The sequence below is a fragment of the Stegastes partitus genome, unplaced genomic scaffold, assembly GCF_000690725.1.
Source record: "Stegastes partitus isolate 25-593 unplaced genomic scaffold, Stegastes_partitus-1.0.2 Scaffold342, whole genome shotgun sequence".
In the NCBI taxonomy this organism is placed as follows: Eukaryota; Metazoa; Chordata; class Actinopteri; family Pomacentridae; genus Stegastes; species Stegastes partitus.
In genome coordinates, this window is record NW_007578073.1 from 415,422 (window position 1) to 435,397 (window position 19,976).

The 19,976-nt window shown below is 40.2% G+C and overlaps 1 protein-coding gene across 1 annotated transcript in view; it reads left to right on the forward strand.

Annotated features, from left to right (window-relative positions):
• tns3.2 (tensin 3, tandem duplicate 2) overlaps positions 1-2,528 on the forward strand; it is a 55,677-nt gene extending 53,149 nt beyond the window's left edge. Inside the window, exons 26-27 of the mRNA XM_008284067.1 lie at positions 689-718; positions 1,854-2,528. Coding sequence (XP_008282289.1) covers positions 689-718; positions 1,854-1,995 — 172 coding nt within the window. The 3' untranslated portion in view covers positions 1,996-2,528. The remainder of the gene's footprint in view (positions 1-688; positions 719-1,853) is intronic.
• Positions 2,529-19,976: the final 17,448 nt, after the last annotated feature.

Here is a 19,976-nt window from a genome sequence, read left to right on the forward strand (position 1 = left end):
AAAACAGTATTCTCTTTATCAACATGCACACGCTTACGTATAGCAGTACCATCTTGAAGATTGGATAAAGTGCAAAATTAATGACTAATTATGACAAAGTCGCCTGATTTGAATTCAATAGAACACCTTTGGGGTATTTTAAAGAGAGAGATAGAGCAGCAGAAGCTTTCCAGCAAAGAACAGCTAAAAAGTAGGAGGCAATAAAAGGTATACTGACTTTGTTACACTGAGTTCCTATAGTTAGGTCTATATTTTTAATATGGTGAATCTAAACTGTTAATTTTACAGACAAGCAAATACCCTACTGCTGAATTTAAAATTAAACTAATATTGGACACTCACTTCTGCTCTATAAAGTTTTGACATAAAATCAGCCACTCCTGCAAGAATTTGGCCACTACTTACAATAAAGCACTAAAAAACATATTTGTGCATAGATGAGAAGAATGGGATACATTGGTTGGAAAAGTGGTGGAAAAGACGCAGTGTTCTTGCAAAAGAACAAGCAATGATTGAAATTGGATTAGTGCACATTATTTGATGATTCTTTATGCAAATTTTGTTGTTTGGATGGTGGTTTTATCTGCAGAAATGCGTTACAGCAACAGTAGCATTGTCAGACTCATCAAGAAACTGTCAATTATCATTTTGACTGTGTGATTTTAATGTGTAATTCTACCCCAAACAGGTGGACAAGAGACAGCGGCTCTACCGCAAAGTAAGTTCATTTCACAAAAATCTCATGATCCGATCATGAATCAATATGTATCATGGTTGCATTTTTTTCTTGCACTCAAACGTGTTGATGTTTATTCATTGAAGGTCTACAGACTAATTCGAACACTGAGTAGGGCTAGTGTGTTAAGGTTTTTCTCCAGTTACCCTGAAACTGCCTATTTTAAATGCTAATTCAGCACTGTCAAACCATCAGGTGTCAGATTGTGTGCTGGTGAAGTGGCCACACTATCTTTAAGTATCAGACTCATTCACAGAACACTATATGCTATGTTAACTCAAGGTAACTGTACAAAAGGTGGAATTCATGTTAGTTACACCCTCTTTAAAACATTATGTCCATTTTATTTCATCTTTGTTTATACCAGAGCAACGAATTTATGAAATATAAACGTATACACTAGGGCAGGACCCAAATATCAGAATATTTGAGTATTCGGTCGTTGTGCTGGTGTCCGGATAGCAATTTTGATATCCGAATATTCGCCGCTGCTAACCATCCCCCTAGACTCCACAGCTGTCTGTGTGCATGACCACATGAGAGTAAAATCAAGGCTTTTGAAGTCACTATAATTTACATTAATTCAGGCAAGCTTCATTATAAATAAACCCTCAAATGTTTTACAGCCAAACAATCTACAGAAAAGTTTCTAATCAATTTGAATTCCCTCTCCATGTATTAATTTAACCCCTAAAAACTCATTGATGTATCAAATTTGCATATTTAAGCGTTTTTGTTTTTTTTCATTAAAATAATACCTTCCTGCCTTAAAAGGTTTTATATGTAACTTCATCACGTTGCTTCCTCTGGAGAAGAAGAATGATACAGAAAGTTCCACCCTGCAAGTTGACATAAGTGGTTTCTTGGGTTTGTGTAAAACCACAGAAGTCTGAATCTGTGTTTTTGAGACTGTCAGCATCATGCTGCAGTATTAAGATGGACCTTATGGTACTTTTTTAGCTCCTAATATGTCTTCTAGCTTACAAAAAATATCATATGGGCAAACCAAATGAGATTTAAAACCTGACTGTTGTTTGCTTTGTATTAAAAACATTCCTTGAAAGTTTCTCTGCTCTTGTGGAAATGTCTGTAAATCTGTAAATCTTCTTCCTCCCAGGATCTTTGGATTTGTAGCCAGGAAATCTCAGAGTGAGACTGAAAACATGTGCCATCTGTTTGCTGAACACGACCCCGAGCAGCCGGCGAGTGCCATCGTCAACTTTGTGTCTAAGGTCATGATTGGGTCACACAAAAAGTGAAAAGGAAGAGACTGGAGCTGCAGAGGAAAGGACCTGGACTTCAGGAACAACTTCTAATGTCAACATTACATAAATATGTGAAAGATCAAGAGCCAAAAACACTCCAGCTCCCAATTCTGTTGGTCCTTGTGGCAGAACTTGTGTATTTTGTACTGGCTGCACTGCAGGATGCTGCCACCAGAGGGGGCCCACACTGTCACATAGAAAGTTAAACTCATCAGAAGAAGGCCATGACTACTTTTTTCTGCATTTTTCTGGAGCTTTTTTATTAAATGTGTATATGAGCAAATACTTGTTCACAGAAGATCTAGTATAAAAGTCCATTTTTGTCACTGCTTTATGTGGCCTGTATTTTGAAATTAATTCTAAATGTTTCCGTCATGGGCTGCAAGGTGGCTCAGTGGTTAGCAACGTCGCCTTGCAGCAAGAATGTTGCCAGTTCGCGACACCGGGAGTTTTTCTGCGTGGAATTTGCATGGGTTCTCTCTGGGTTCTCCAGCTTCCTCCCACACAGTCCAAAAACATGTTGAGGTTAATTGGTGATTCTAAATTGTCCACAGGTGTGAATCTGGTTGTCTGTCTCTAAGTGTAGCCCTGTGATAGACTGGCGACCTGTCCAGGGTGTCCCCTGCCTTCACCCTAAGTCAGCTGGGATAGACTCCAGCCCCCTGCGACCCTAGTGAGGATTAAGCAGTGTATAGATAATGGATGGATGGATGTTCCTCATCACACAAACCTTGCTTGTTCCTGGCAGTTAAAAGCTTTCCAGTATAACACAGAATAATAGATTTTCTGCACATAAACATATAATTTTTTAATTATAATTATGATTCTGAAACCTGTCCTTGTTGCTAACAATGTGTAAATCAGGTTTCAGCATCAGCTTTGTGTAAACAACGGGACAATTTTTATATTAAAACTACACCAGCGATACTGTTGCCTGACAAAGCCAATAACGTGGTTGCGCTGTACTTAAGATGGATGTACTGTGTTGTGTTTATATATTGCTAGAGATATTTATCCCTTTTACAGATGTGTAAAAGTCTTTCTTTTTCCTAAGTGTACTTGTCATATATTTTTATATATTAACACAAACTGTACATCGGGAAGGAAATTATGTCACATATTGTTGTGGAAGAATATGATGTGGTATTTTATATAACAGTAAGCTACTGCATAATGTGCCCATGTATACTTCTTGTATTACTAATATAGCTGTTAATATGTTCATTTACCAATAACTTCAATACAGATTTGTGTACAGTTATGGTGCCTTGACTTTCTCTTTGAATCTAGTGAGTGATCAAATACAGACACTGTAATAAATGTATATACAAAATATAACATGAACACATCTCACACATCATGATTGGGTATTATTTATTTATATTTGTTCAGGTCTTAAGATATCCATCCTAGGATGTTGAAAGTTGTTGGTCACCTCAATGTAAAACTGAATTGTGTCTTTAGTAGAAAACAGTTTAAAAACAACAAGAAGAAGAAAATTCTAAGGTTACACTGAGGTTTGTGATTTTTCCCAAAACTGTTTTCTCTAGTGGTAGAATTCAAATAATTCCATTTTGTGAAACTTTGTACAGCATCACAAAAGCAAATATTTTGCTTTTTACTCTGGCAGCTTTAATTACTAGTTCCTTGTCAGATTTTTTTTAATATATACTTTCCTGTCCAGTGAATACCTTGTATCTCTAATTTGGTGATTTAGTTTTTTTTGTGTGTTTGTTTTTTTCAGAAACAAAAAGCCTCTTTTACAGGTTGAGAACACTTTTCTACTTCTTAAGACTTACAAAGTATTTTTTGTTAAAAAAACAAAAAAAAAACAACAACTTTGGATTATCTGGAAAATGCATAGTCACAAAGTTGAACAAAGTATTGTTTCTTCTGAGCTCATGAAAAGACGTGTGGTTCTCACAGGACATCAACACTGCAGACATGTGAATGTCTTATAGAATATGATACATTGCTATAGATTAAATTACCATAACAGTATATAAAGTAGTCAAAAATAGCTCAACCCTAATTATCTATAGCAGTAAAATGCAACATAAACATTTTGTCAACATTTTATGAATCCAAAAACCTCACAGTAAAACACTGACTGCACAATTAATATTACTGTTGAAGTACATTTTGTTGGTCATCCTTACTTTTCTGAGTAAACTTTTGAATGCGGGACATTTACTTTTTAATTTTAACAAGCTAAAAACACAATGTAAGACACAAGAGTGGTTATGGCAGTTAAATGTTCGTAAACAGAGACCATCCATCAGTTGCTTTATTCCCTTATCTGTTTTTGTCAGAAGGGAGCTTATCTTCACCAAATGAACATTAAAATTTGTTCTTGTTTGGCCCGAAGTGTGTCTAAACCTGGGTGGCATGATTCTTCATCTCATCTGGTAGCACCGATCAGAGTGATGCAATTAAATCTTGTGGAAAAAAAGCAGAGTTGTGTCCTGATATACCAAAACAATGAAATTAAAATAAAGCCTCCTTACAGCTGAGACAAACTGCACATTGAAAAAATAAGTCACGACAGGTGATACCTGTTGAATTCCAGTTATTTGACCCATTTTAATTATGAAAAGTACATTTTAGTTATATGTAAAATTCAATTTGGTATCATGATTTGACTGAACCATGAGTAGCGGTAAAATAATATGTTTTTTGGTCATTTCAGGAAAAATGATTCTTTTAAAATCCCATGTCATTTACAGTTGTACCAATAGATGGCAGTAATCAGCCACCAGATTTGATCCCGACTCCAGCACTTTAAAGTACTGGAGTCATAATCAGATTTTTGTTGGATTTGTAGCCTTCTTGGTTCTCTTCTCTTTTCTAACCACACTGGTTTTACAGCAGGAAGCTGCTGCAGATGAACCTGAGCAGGTCCACACATGCACAAAGAAACACCCTCTTGAATAAACTTGGCAGTGTCAGAGTGTGTCCAAGCCTGCGTGTGTGTGTTTGAGAAGGACAAAGAGCATCTTTGGGCGTACACATGACAGAAAATGGTGGTTTAAATGCCTGATAGGTCTCCAGGTGCCTTGCAGATCCACTGATGGCCTTCTGTCTCCATCTGCCGTGTCTTGCTTTGGAGGCCAGATCATCAGATACCAGCTCTGAATGAGGCTCTATTCAGGTTCTCCCTATCTGTGGGGAGCGCCGAGGAACTGGAAGTGGGACAGAGACGTGGGGACACAGTGCTGTCCTGCAGTCCTGCCTGGCCTGGAGGGACAGCACGGAGGGTGGGGGATGCAGAGATGGTGTGTGTGTGTGTGTCTGTGTCTGCGTGGGGGGTGGGGGTAGTTGTTGGTGGTGGATGACCTCACCATTACGGGAAACTTTCCCACAGCCTGCACACAAAGAAGGCCGTCAAAAGGTAAAAAGGATGAGAAAGAATAGAAATTTAACACAGTGTGTAAAAAAGGAGGCAAAGTGCGGAAGAGCGGTTAGTCGATGAGAAAGAAGTTGTTTTGGAGGGGGAGTCGTGTTCCCTTTTCAGTGATTCAGAGATTTTCGGGGTTGATAGAAGCTCTGGTGTTACTCAGACAGGCCTGACACAGACTCAGCTAGCAGCAGCAGTCGGCCTCTCGTCCTCGCTCTGCTGAGTCACCTGCTGCCATTTTGTCCCCCAGCTGGACCTCTGCTTGCACTTCCCACTGCACTTCCTGTCAGGCGGCACACCAGTACCTGGTGGCCCGGTGGTTTTCACAGCCGCCGCCGCCACCGCTGCTGGACGACATCACATTCCTGGCATTGCTCGCTCCGAATGGTGTTTGGAAATCCAAAGGCTGGCTTCCGTTCGGGAATGCCTCCCTCACAGAGTCCCTCTCAGCCTCTGATCCCCGGCCTCCTCTCACTTTATTTGAGTTAGCTATTTAAAGCCCATGCTAAGTGCGCTGCTGGCTGCACAGGGGAGCAAACACACACTCCTCTCACACGCTAAAACCACACCGACCCACAAATAATCCCACTCCTATTTTTAATTTGGTGGGCACAACCTGCAGGGCCGACAGCAAAAATGTTCTAATTTTCTTTTTGTCATGTGGCACTTGGCACAAAAGTTGGCTAGTTCCTCATCAGCTTTTGGTGATAAGATCATATATAGTGTTGGAGAGTTAACAGAACAGTTTACAGTGTTTCTCTGGGGTAAAAAGCAACACAACTAAATAATTATTCAAGTACTGTACATAAGTACAATTTTGAGGCATACGATCGCTCCATTGCCCTATGGAAGATGTACTTCTTACAGCTTAGCTACAAATGGCCAATTTAGTTTAATATTTGCTGCTTCCATGTTAATGCATCACCTACATTAAATATATGTAAAGCAAATATTCTGAAAGGTGCTTCAGAATGATGGGTCACTTTTTTGACTCGTCATTTTATTTTGACTACGAATTGTCATATAATTGCAGTCATAAGAAAAAAAAAACTTGTTCAGTCTGACCTCAAGTGATCTGTCAAATCTGTCAATATAAACCACAGAATTTTATCATAAACTCTAATGGTGATCCCAAAGTTTACATCGGATGTGACAACTGAAGATTTGGGGAAAAAAATGTTTCATATGGCCTCAGGAAATCAGCTAACACAGAATATACTGTAGATGTGAAACTGAGTCCAATAAAATAATCTTTAACTATACTTACAGGTTAAATGGATGAAAAAATGAAAAATACTTTATTTATCCCAGAAGGGAAATTCAATTAAAAAGATTATTAATTAAAAAGACACAAACTGAATTTTAAGGTATTATTTCTAATTTCAATTGTTCCATTTTATATCATTGCTGTTTCCATTTGGGAGAAGTGGCTTGTTTTCGATTTATCTGCTCAACATGAGTTGTGAACAAAATATGGCTGCAAAACAGACAAGCATTAAAAACTCATATTTTGTGTGTGTGGCACACTTTTGCATGCAGATAATGCTTATTCACTCACAAACACACACACACACACGCCACTCAAGATTTTTAGTCTACGTGCACTCAGGCACATGCTGAGAAAACAGTGGCTTTATAGCCGTCCTCTTCGTTGCATTGTATCTATTATAGCTGACTGAAACACTCTGTTTCACGCACACACACACAAAAGGTCTGGGTCCTTGGGTATCAGCGTCAATCTTAATGAACCTGTCTCCAGGGGGCGGGGCCAGGGTAATGTCCCACACAAAGAGCTCCCGCTGGGCCACCGAGCCAACCAGAGGCCAACAGATTAACTTGCATTACATCAGCATCCCCACAATACACCTAATGAGGGAGGGATTATGTGTGTATGCGTGAGTGTGTGAGTTGGCATTGCATCACTAATTAAATGCACTGACTCACTTTTTGCTGATTCAGTGTGCATTCAGCTGTGCGAAAATGGGACGCGCACACGGGCAGACACGCATATCTTAACATATATTTTGCACTAATTAATATTACAAGTTTAAAATAGTTAACAGTTTAAATTACTACATGTGATATGCAGGATCTTCTTAGTTGCGGAACTCACTGAAGTTTCTTACAGCATTATAGCATTTAAAGCTCATTGTTTTGGTTTTATAGCCCACAAACTGACTCACCTAGTTACCGTCACTTCCGGACTGTTGAGCGCACCTGTATATAAGCTGCACCCATTAACTTTAAAAAGAAAACTAATCTTGTACATATATAGGCCGCACTTGTCTATAAGCCACAGGTGTCCACGTTGTAACATCAAATCAAATCAAGTTTATTGTCATTTTGCTGTACATACAACAGTACAAACAAGATGAGAGAGCGTTTCTTCAGGATCCAAAAACTAAAAGCAATTAAATAAAGAATTGTGCGGATATCCAGATCAGCAGTTCAGCATTCTGACAGCTTGTGGAATGAAGCTGTTGATCATTCTGGAGGTTTTTCCTTCAGTGCTCCGGAAACGTTTGCCTGATGGCAGCAAGTTGAAACAGTTTATGGAGAGGGTGTGAGGAGTCCCTGACAATGTTTAGTGTCCTGCTTCTGCAGCAGCTCTGGAAAAGGTCAGAGCAAGCTGTCTGTCTGTCCACCCGGAACAATGTCATCTCCTCCAACTGTATGGTCATCTGGGATGGTGTCATGGAGCCATGTTTCTGTAAAAGCAAACACACAGCAGCCTTTCCACACTCTGCGGGCTTCTCCCAGCAAACGTAGCTTGCCCAGTATGTTGTCGAGGGAGCGGACATTAGAGAGTAGGAGCGACAGTACTGTTGGTCTGGAGGGGTTAGCCTTTAGCCTAGCACGGATCCCAGCTCGCTTCCCTCTCCTTTGTTTACGTTCCTGCACTTCCTTCTCTCTCGGGTAACTGCCGGTGTAGTCTTCGATCGAACTCCTTTGTTGGTGTAGTATGTCCAAATCACAACCGGCTGCCGCAGTTTCAGCAACGCTCATTGCCCTGATGTTCAGCAAAGTCTCTCTGCTGTAAGTTTTGCGGAATGAACATCTGGGATAGGCAAGACACTCAAAATGTTAACTCTCGCTGTCTCCTGAAGGGGCCGCTGCTTCCATGTGTGCCGCCATCTCTATGGAAACATAACATGAGATATTTACACAGACAGATGTTATGCAGAAAGATTATTTAAACTTTTAATTAAATACATACCAGCAACATGCACAAATACATACCAAAACTGCTTTTTTTTCAGAACAGTTCCTGTAACACAGCTGGGTAAGACAATAAAACATTCAATATCCTACCAGGAAAAGTCATTGATCGCTATCTTCATCTTCCTCCTGCACACTAAAACCACTGAAGTCGTCTTCTTCAGTCAGAATTGAACAGCCTTAGATTTCCTTCGTCACACACTTCCTCAGTCTCTCTTTCGTTGTCACTCTCAATGTCACTTATGTCTCGAGGCAAATTTGTAAAATTCGTAAAAATCCAGAAATTAGCCACATCATTGTTTAAGCTGCAGTGTTCAAAGTGTGCGAAAAACGTAGCGGCTTATAATCTGGAATTTACAGTAAGTTTCTTTCATAAATTGGGTTCCCAGCAGCACTTTACACTACCTGACCAGATCCAAAGGGCAGACAGACTAACTCAGTGACTAACTGGGGAAGAAAATTAAGCATTTAGCAGCTAAAAAGGCAGACATTTTTCTCAGGAGGTGGTGGAGAACAACAACAACAACAAAAAGATTACAGACGAGTGAATATTGCAAAAATGCTGCTGCTTCACTTTTTGCTGCTCTATATGCACATTCGCTGTCACAACTTAACAAGGTAATATAATAATAAATCTTGAGTTTTCAACTTCTTTTACTGACCCCAAGTGACCAAAAAAAAAAAAAAAAGAGCTAAGACACTTAATGTAATTTAGGGCCAATTTTTGGTTCCACCATCCGTCCATGACCCTGTAGATGTCTGCAGAAGGGTGAAAATTTGAAACAACACAGACTGTCCATACAGCAGCCTCACAAAGTACACATGTGCCAGAAAATTAAACCGGACACTTGTTTATTGTACTGTATGTATTTCATGATGTGTGTACTATATTCCACATACTGTTCTTTTTAAGCATTTGCACACATGACTTTCTCTTTTTTGCTTTTCTGTGTTGTCCTGCCAAACACAATCACCAAAGCTCTTCTTCAAGCTTTCCATAATTTATTCTAGTGTGCATGTGGTCCACATATACACTTCCCTAATTATACTATGTATAGCAGTGCATGTAAGTCCACTGTTTTGAGTTTAAGTCCGACCAGGATACAGCTTAGATCTTGCTTTTGCTATTTTGGCCATCAGTGCAGTCTGTCATAGTAGATGCTTTTCTACTGCAGGAACTTGATTAAAGAATTTCGGCTTTCTGTTTCCATTGTGGTGTAGATTCTAGATGTAAGTACAAAATAAACACTTCCCCCAGCTCTGAAAAATGAAGCCAAAGCGGAAGTGCCTTAAACCTATATTACTAACAGCCAGTAGGGGGCGACACCTCTGGTTCCAAACAGATGTCAAATTGCATTGAAGTCTATAAGAAAATGACCATGCTTCTTCCTTGATCTGTTACCTCAGTAAACATTTTCCTAATGAGTTTTTGGACTCAGTCACTAGTTTTAAGTTTCCTTCAATAGAGCCTAAAGTTCATTTTGAGAAACTATGGTCCCATTAAGAGTAAAATAGATAACAAAGCAGGATATCTTTTAGGGTGGGGTTACCATGGGATTGACAGTTTGCTACTGTATTACCATGCTTAGAGTCCTCGAGTTCTCAGTTAGATCCACAGCTTATTCATTGTGGTTTAAAAAAAATCAAAAAAACAAGATGGTGATGACCTAATTCCAAAACTTTAAAACAACAGTCTTCTCTGGTCAGAACATGCACAAAGGTTTGGGTCACCCTAAAATGGATTACAAGTTCCTGCAGTGGGAAATGGTTTCGTGATATTTTACTGTCCAAGTTAATTCCTCAACATCTACCTACCTAGGTAAAAAAAAAAAAAACCTACGATATTGCTGTGTACACTTTTACTGTAAAACTGTTGCTATTGTGGTATATTAAATGGTTTATACAGTTTGAATCACTCTGGCTTCAAATGCCATCCAATTTCAACCACAACCAGCAGCAGATTTGTTTTTTTGTTTTTTTTTAAATGTTTTTGACATGAACTGTGAAACAGAAGCTCTCATCTTTTGTCAACAGAACTTATATGTTTGTTTGGAAGATGTGAGGATTTGTTATTTGCCATGCAGTGACCTCAGGGTTTAGGACACAGTCCATGTGATCACAAGATGAGTCTGGCTATAGACTTGCTCTATTTTCCTGTGTAATAGGATTATTGTGTGAATTTCAGCTGCACCCATTTTCAGTTTCACCTCGTGGCAAAGTAGTTTGATCTTGTGGCTGAAGTAGAATAAGATTAATTTATTTTGTGAGCATATTTTTATCATCATTGAGAGAAATTATGGACAACAATTCAATCAGAGTTGAAACAAACAAGTTCTTCTTGAAGATGACACACTGTGTGTGTTAGCGTGCGGCTTCAGTTTTGTTTTGTGTGAAAGTAGTCGGTGCAGTGGTGTTTTTGTGTGTCTCTTTGTGCTGTTTCCTGCTTCTCTCCACAGTGTTTTATTAGACCCGACGTACCTCTGGTTCACGTTTCAACTTTGTTTTTTTCCATCTTCAGTTTCACTCTCATTCTTTCTCCTTTTCTCTTTTATTTCCTGTCTTTTATTTGGCCTCCCTTGCACACGTAAAAACTTTACAGAATGAAGCAACAAAGTGTTGAGTGTATGTGAGTCTCCTGCAGAGAGAGACACATTCGGCCTGTCTTGTTTGGCTCTCTGCATCCATCTTTCTTTTCGTGTTCCTTCCATTCTCTATCAGTATTCTCATTCAGCACTTCCACCTCATACGTTTTTGGATGCCATGACCCAGATTTCTGTTTGTCAAGGAAGAAAAAGCACAGCATGAAAGGAGGCTGTGACTTAAAGTCTAATCAGCAATTAGAAATCAATGAACTTGTTCATTGGAGAAATAATGAAAAAAGGAATTTAAAAAAAACAAACAAAAAAAAAGTTCTTAGCGTTGCGAAGGATGGCAAGAGTGAGAAAAGTAATGAGAAGGGCAGACTGAAATAGAAACAGGGTCGTTTAGGATGGCAGCACAATGGGCACCCGTCTGGAGAGTCTCCAGTGTCTGCACTTGCTGCCCCACATCTTTCCTCAAACTAAACCCAGGGTTGCTCAGGGTAACTGTGGATAACAAAGGGGCGAAAGGCATCCGGTGCTACTGTCCGCCCATCTCCAACTACAACTGAGAAACAGACTTGTGTGGGTGTACTTAATGTCAGAGAACAATGTTCAGAGAACAGTTACTCTGCATTATACTGTGATCAGACCACATGATATGAGCCTGATAATTACAGTGTGACATAACTGAAGCCAATCAGCGGCAGCTACCACCAAGTAACTTCAAGTGCAATGCAATCGAAGGCTGCTTGTTGCTGCTGTCTAAAAAAATCCAGAGTTACCACTGATCAGCATTTAAAGAGCATCATCTTCTTCCTAGAAATAATAAGGCAATATTCTCTTTCAAGAATTTGTTATGGTCTCAATCTCTAAATTTGGACCCTCTTATAGGTGTGCTGCTGGTCATTTAGTGAAATATTGGTCTGGTAATAAGATTTGAGAAATTGTATAAGACTTTGATGTCCACCATGTTGTCACAAACTCACAGTGAAATCTTTAGTTTTTTAAAAAAACAACTCTTTTTCCACCAGACATGCTGTTCTACTGTGTTTGAACTTAAGGAGTTACACTAACTAGTGTTGGGTTGAGACTCTAGGGGCCTTATTTATCATCAATGTGTATGCACGAACATTCCTACGCAAAGTATGGAATTTATCAACTTGTACTTATACTTAGGAATGTGCGTAAATATACGCACAGCTCTGACCATGCGTACGCACATAATCTAGCGGTACAACAGTGAAACTACAAATAGACAGCATTTGGAGGATTTTGACCACCGGCACATTCCAGCATGAGACTGGAGATATGCAGCATTTCCCTGCCATCAGTGAGCAGGATTAAGCCGGCAGGGTTGGATGCCATAACTCCCCTGGCCCCAGCCTACATCCAGTTCCCTTACAGCCATCATCAACGAGCCCAAATCAAACGGGGACTTCACGCCATCGCTGGTTTCCCAAACATAAGTGGAGCCATAGACTGCACCCACATCGCCATCACAGCACCATCACTAATGAATTTAATTTTGTAAACAGATAAGGGTTTCATTCAATCAACGTACAAATAATTTGCGATGCACATTTATCGCTAGCCAACATTGTTGTCCGGCGGCTTGGAAGAACGCACGACTCATTCATTGAGCAAAACAGCTCTGTGGGTGCGTCTCCAATCAAGAGCTGTTGAAAATGGCTGGCTTACTGGTGAGTGTTACAAAGTGTGGAAATGTTTGAGCTGGACTTAGTAGTGTTATTAAAACATCTCATCTGTGGGTGATCAGGGTTGCCCACTGGGTGAACGTTCGGTATTAATTTGTCCTCCTCCAGTTGCAGTCATTTCTCTTTTATGGTTTACTTCAACCTCGCTGACAAGTACCTTGGTTTCAGTTTCAGAAAAGTTCCTCTTTTTCGCCCTTTTCGCCACAATGATGACAACAGGTGAGGAAAAAATAAATCTTCACTTGCTTTATGAAGAGGCGTGTCGTTGCCATATATGGTGATTTGGAGGCATTTCTGAAGGAAACGTGCATGAGCACAGAGGTTAAGAACAAGTGGGATTTATCGACACTGACATGTGTACAACCCCCGTACGCACATTTGATAAATAACGATTTTTTTGTACTTATGCACACTCTAAATTTCATGCGATAAATGAGGCCCCAGAAGTTTTGGGCTGATTTACATAATTTTCCCCTCTCCCAACAACCACCGAAGAAATCTGGTCTGAGATCTTGTTCTGGATCAATGATTCGGTTTTAAACCTCCCAAACTGCACACACACTAATCAAATATGTTTCAGATTCACGGGTTAAAGTCTGGTTGGTCGTGATTATCACCCGGATGCTGTTACCAAATGACGCTTAACATTCTAGCCATTACGGCTAACATTAGCTGCAAACATTAAATCTGATTTTTAAAATCTCACCTCCAAATCTTGCTGTATAACAGAAAAGCTGTGTTGAATGCATCTTGCCAACCATTTTCTCATTCACACTCATTTAACCTGTTTTTGTTTTTAGTCTCTGCAAAATATTACTATTACTGCAGCAACCCTCGCAACAGCATCTGCTGCTCCAAGAAGTTGCGTCATAATTGTATTCATTAAGATTTAAACTCAGATTTATCAGACCTGTTTGATTATAATTACCGCAGCCCCAGTGATTGTGCGAGCAGTGTGGGAGGTTCCAGACTAGATCCATAACCCCAACATTACCAAAATTTGGACTGAAAATTGGTTCAGATCATGCTCTTAGATCAGATTTTTACTCCTGTTGTCAGGAAGGGTGAAAAATGGAATAAATCCATCCAATGCTCCTGTAATAGGAGCCTGGCCTTCAGGTTTGTCCTTGACTGTGGTACCTGTACTGTTCGCACAAAGTAGCTAATATTAGCTGATGCGTGGACCACCTGTTGGTGTTTCCAGTAAGCAAGCTACTGTTGGCTTTGTTCTGAGGTAGCAGTGTGTTTCCAGAGTGTTAAAGACAACAACGCCACACTCCTCCCTGAACAGTCTTGGCTCTGATCTAAAAAGATGTCACCAACCAAATGCTGCACCCCTGTCTTTCAGACTCCAACGTAAATCACGGCTTCCATATCTACATACAATCTATGCCATCTGTCAAAGCAGCATCTGGAAGTGTCAGAAAGACTGTCAGATTTTTTTTTTTGTTGCCATCTCTCCCTGAGTTTAATAACTTCTACTTCATGCTCAATTACAGTGACCCACAGAGGCACAATACACTGTTGCTGAACAACTGCAACAATGGAGCAGAGAAAGAGGAATGATTTTATTGTTGCTGAACAAAGAAAACGGTCGCTGCAATACATGAGACAAGATATTATGGATCTGCATTAAATGTGTAATGTGTTAATGGAAGTATTTATGAGAGTGTGTACATACAAAAATGATGCGCAGCCAGATACTGGCATTAGGGTTTGGTGTTTCAGTCCGTATATGGATATGTTTGATGGCAACACTTAAACATAGAAATTAAATGTTGTCCCATCTCAAGTAGGTCAGAAAAATAGTTCAGAAGTCCAGAAGTTTTGTTTTAAATTAGGAAAAGCATGACCAAAAAAAAAAAAGTGAATGACACTACTAACCTAGGCAAATGCATGACCTCAATTGGATTTGACACCAGCTTTTAATGTGAGTTTTTCATATGCTATAGCAACGTTTCGTCGGTATTACCTGTTAATTAGGCATTCTACCACCAGTGCTCAAGGGTCCATTCTCACAGAAGTTTGCTTTCATCTTCTTTTTACAAATTTTGGGGATAAGAAAATTGAATGCTTGGTCCAACTCAGTGCTTTTCAAACTCACTCTTATCATTATAATCAGGACAACACAATTTCAGTTTTTTGATGTAATATTTTCAGTTATGTTGCATTATTACAATGATATTCTTTGGGTTTTTCCTGGTATACATCTCAAAGAAAATAAAATGTACAGTTTCATGCAGCATGATTTGGTATTTTTTTCAATCATCCAGTATTACAAGGTGATGGGTCACCAATAAACCTTGCCAAAAATAATCAAATGACTTGTCAGTCCTCATGACTTTGTTAGAATACAAATTTAGGATTACAAAATTTAGGATTACTGCATTATCAGGATAATTCGCAAAACCCTCTAAAAAGCTGCTCTCCTCTTTAACTCGGTTCATTTAACCAGTTAACTTAATAATCCTGCCTTGTGAGATGGGCCTCAGGCTTGATTCAGATCAAAGCTAACAAACTACAGGGGTGAGTGTGTCCTTATTCTGCAGTCAGCAGTTTACTATGATAATTACCAGATGTGGTCCTAAAATGGATAATTTGTGTCACAAAGTCCTATACGAAGCTCCTGGATCAGAGCTCATCTCTTGCTGACCTCTATTGCGAGCCTAACTTCTGCCTTCTACCTGGAGCAGCTAATTGTGTCAGACAGAACTGATGAAATCTCACGGTCGTCTTACTTTTCTCATTACTGAACAGAGGTGAGCATTCAGGCCGAGCCCAGCCAGTGTCAGCTGTCAGCGGCTCTGTCTCCACGCTGTCGTGCGGCCCTCCTCCTCCAGACTCCCTGACTGTGTGTGCTATGATGTCATGCTGCAGCGGGGGTGTGTTGGGGGTGTGTTTGGGGGTGTGTTTTGGGTGTCGGGGGTGGAAGATGTGGGGGCAGGATAACAATGATGGCTGAACCCTTGGCCTTATGGTCGTGACCTTCTAGCACAGAGTCACTAGCCGGGTGGAGCCACTTTGTGGCGGACCCCTCACGTGGCGACTAGCCTGCTGTTAGTATTGGCATGGGCTAATGACCCGGGGTCCTAACCTGGAGGCCAAAAGGTCGAGGGAAGACCCTGAGCCGACACCTCCTCTTCTGAGTGCTCACATATCTGCATACAAAGCCCAGTCAACTGCACGACAAAAATTGAAAAACAGAAAAACAGGTAACTTGATGCACAGTCACACACTTCAGCTCATACACTCCTTCAGCCACAAATACAGGAATGCATGCATGCACACACAATCCCATCCAGGTAGGGTTACCTCTAACATAAACATCTACACCCAAAGAAAACAATACACTCTCTCGGGGACACATTCCTGTATCCTGTATCCTGAGCCCTGCCACTGATAAGCGTCTTGTGTGACTGGGACACATGGGCTGAGTTTGGGCTAATTCAGCACCTGGGAACCCCTCCGCTTTCGTCCTCCACCCCTGTCTAACTCCCTCTTTGGGAACAAGCCCAGCCTTGTGCAACTCCCAACAATGTCAGTGACACTCTACACTGCCCCATTGCCACTAATTGTTAGCTCACAATGCTTCCTGGTATTGTGTTCAACAATGCCCACTCTGAATAGAGAGTCTAACCTACTTGTATTGTCGCTAATTGGTTTCTTGAGAGGAGTAGAAAATGGGGAGAGAAAGGGAGAGAGGAGATGTCTGTAATGGACTGCAGTTTCATTGGAGTCGCCAGTAAATAGAGTTCACAAAGGGCTTTGTGGGGTCGAGGGCCGAGGGTCGGAGGTGAAAAAGAAGAGGTGCACCTGCACTCTCCACAGGCCGACAATGAGCTTATTCAGCTGCTCTGCCCAGCAGGATGATGGAGGACGGAGGCAGTGTCTGTCCCATAGCCCTGAAGAGATACCCAGACATACGCAAATACAGAGTGGGACACAGAATTAAAAGACAAAAAAAGAGGGACACGGGGTGAAAAGACCTGTCCTGTAGCTTCACATCCTGCATAGAGGTAACTATCAGTGCATTGTTATGCACAATAAATGTTTTGAAGCCTTTACAAAGCTAAAAAAAATACCAAAGGAGAAAATGAAAAATAGAAATAAAGATGACACAAGTAAAGAAGAAAGGAAAAAGGAAGAAAAATGAAAACAGGGGGAAGGTATGAAGGAGAAGAATGGGACAAGAAAAGAACAAGGAAAGACAATGCAACGGAGAACGGGAAAAATGTGGGGAAAAGGGGAAGACAGACAGACAATGGAACCAAAGTGAGAGGAAAGGCAAAAACGTGGGTGCATAGTTGTGTAGTGGAGGAACAGAAGAAAAAAGAAAACTATAACAAAGGTGAAGAAAAGAGGAGAAGAGTGTAAATAGAAAGAGGAAGCGCTGAATAAAAATTAAAAATAAAAAAATAACAAGAAACAGGCAGAGAAGAGAAAAAAAACTATGAAAAAGAAAACACTGGATGAAAGAAGAAAGCTGGAAGAAATAAAAATGGAAAAAGATGACAGAAGCAAATGAGAAAAGAAGATGACAGGATGAAAAGCTACAAAGGATAAGAGAAACCATGAACAAGGAAAGAAAATGCGAGAAGGAGAAACTGTTCGAAAATGTAAAGAAAGGTACAGGGATTTTTTTTAAAAATGCAATGAGGACACCGGGATCTTTCTGCGTGGAGTTTGCATTTTCTCCCCAGTGTGGGTTCTCTCCAGGTTCTCCGGCTTCCTCCCACACAGTTCAAAAACATGTTGAGGTTAATTGGTGATTCTAAATTGTCCGTAGGTGTGAATGTGAGTGTGCTTGGTTGTCTGTCTCTAAGTGTAGCCCTGTGATAGACTGGTGACCTGTCCAGGGTGTCCCCTGCCTTGAGTCGGCTGGGATAGACTCCAGCCCCCTTGCAACCCTAGTGAGGATTAAGTATAGATAATGGAGGGATGGAATTGTGTCTTTTGTGCTCACTATGATGTTTTCGGACCAATATTCGTGCCGAAATGTCTAAAAATATTTTGTTCAACTGCTTCAACTCAAATTATGAGGCTTGTGTGTGACAGCATGTAGTTCAGACTGTGTTACTAGCTTCGATCTATTAAGATTGCTGTCACAACTGTTGGTAGTGTAAGCGGTTATACTGTAGCACTACAGGAAAACTGTAGAATTTTCTTTACATTCTGGGTGTATCTCTGCTGTTGTTCTGGATTAGTCTCAGCCACTTTGTTTGTTCCTTTTTTTAATGAACACCAGAGTTCTGAGAGCTAGTAGACCATAAGGAGATATTCAGTGAATTTATGTGTTTCAGATGGGATCAGACCATTAAACTGCTATCATTGGATACTGTTCTCATACACATGGGCCAGTAGGGGCCTACGTCCAGCAAGCCCAGCAAGCTGTTATCCCCCCAATACCCATTATCATCTCAGTTCATGGACTTTGCACTTACAAAGAGGAAGTCAGCATTTGAAGGTTGGAGGGGTTGGTGGAGACGCGAGTCAGTGATCTGTCAAAGAAAGGCCTATTTTGTTTATGGTGATGACCACACTGGATGTTTTACATGCATATCCATGATTGCAAGAGGTCACTGACCACATGTACGGGAATGAAATGCACTGATAACGGCCATTCAATGAGCTGATAATGTCCACATTGGGCATATAAATTTTAAATACTGTGTTGTTAAATCTTGTAAGCTATGCTGTATATCTCTGCTAAAAACTGATTTAGAAATAGTAGATACATCGGAACAGAAAACTAGGGAAAGAAAAAGAGAAAAGAAAGGAAAAAAGTGGAGAGAAACAAAAAAGGGAAGAAGAGAGAGAGAGTAGAAGAGAAAAGAAAATGCAGAAGAAATGAAAAGACTAAAGAGCAAACTGGAGAAAAATGTTAGAGAAAAAACAATAACAAGAGGATCAGAAAGTAAAAAAAATTGGAAAAAGTGCATGTAAGTGAAATAAAGGAAGAGAAAGAATACAAGCAATGAAAAGACTGAAAGACAAGAATTAATGAAGAGAGTGACAAAAATAAGGAAATTAGTAGGAAACTGAGAAAAAATAGGAGAAAGCAGGTAAAATGAGAGGTAGAACCAACAAGTGGAGGAGATGGAGAGGACAATGGAAAGAAAAGAACAGAAGAAAAAGAGAAGAAGAGAAGAGCAAAATGTTGACAGAAAAAAGGACAAAAATTCAGAAAAGTAAAATAGAAAAGACAAAATGGGAATAATGAGTGAAAATGGAAGAAAGGGGAAATGGACAACAATAGAAAGAAGAGTGGAAGAAAAAAGTTAAAAAGTTCTGTGCCTGGCATTTGGGCTTGTGTCTGCAAATGCCTCCATCCACATTAAAACCCGAGAACAGGTACAACGAAAGCAGCAAACATTTTGAACAAAGTGTTTTGTAAAGACGACATGTTTGGTATTTTGCTTTTATTTAAGTGGTGGAGTAGAGACAGTCAGGAAATGTGGAGGAAGACAAAGAATGACAACAACCAGCTGTGGGTCAAACTGAGGACTCAGCTGCTGAGAGCAGTTCAGCCCTGACCACTCAATCATTGGGTCATCCCCTGAAAGAACTGTAATAACTTCAGCAAGAAAAAGTTTTTAGTTGGCAAGACATGGACCTTTTGCACAGCAGACATTTTGTCTCCCCCCTCCACCATCCCACTCTGTCAAGGAGTCAAACTGTGTGAAGTCACACTTGTGGCTGTGGAGGACACTTTTAATTATGGGGGTAGGATAGAAATACACCAGCAAACACTGGGAAGCCATTGCCTTTCTCAGACAGAAACAGTAACTCTCATCAACTGTTTTACAATCAACATCTGTGGTGAATTATTTTGCTATTCAACTATAGACTGTATGTTTAATGATGAGCCTAGGCTCTGGGTTAAGTGAAGCCAACGTACCAGTGCCTTACAACTGCATTCTCTCGAACAGCCAGCAGGGGGCGACTTCTCTGGCTGCAAAAATAAATCTGATTGTTTAGAATTTTATGAAAAAATAACGCCACTTCTCACTTGATGTGTTACCTCAGTAAACATTTCCCTACTGAGCTTATGGTCTCAGTTTC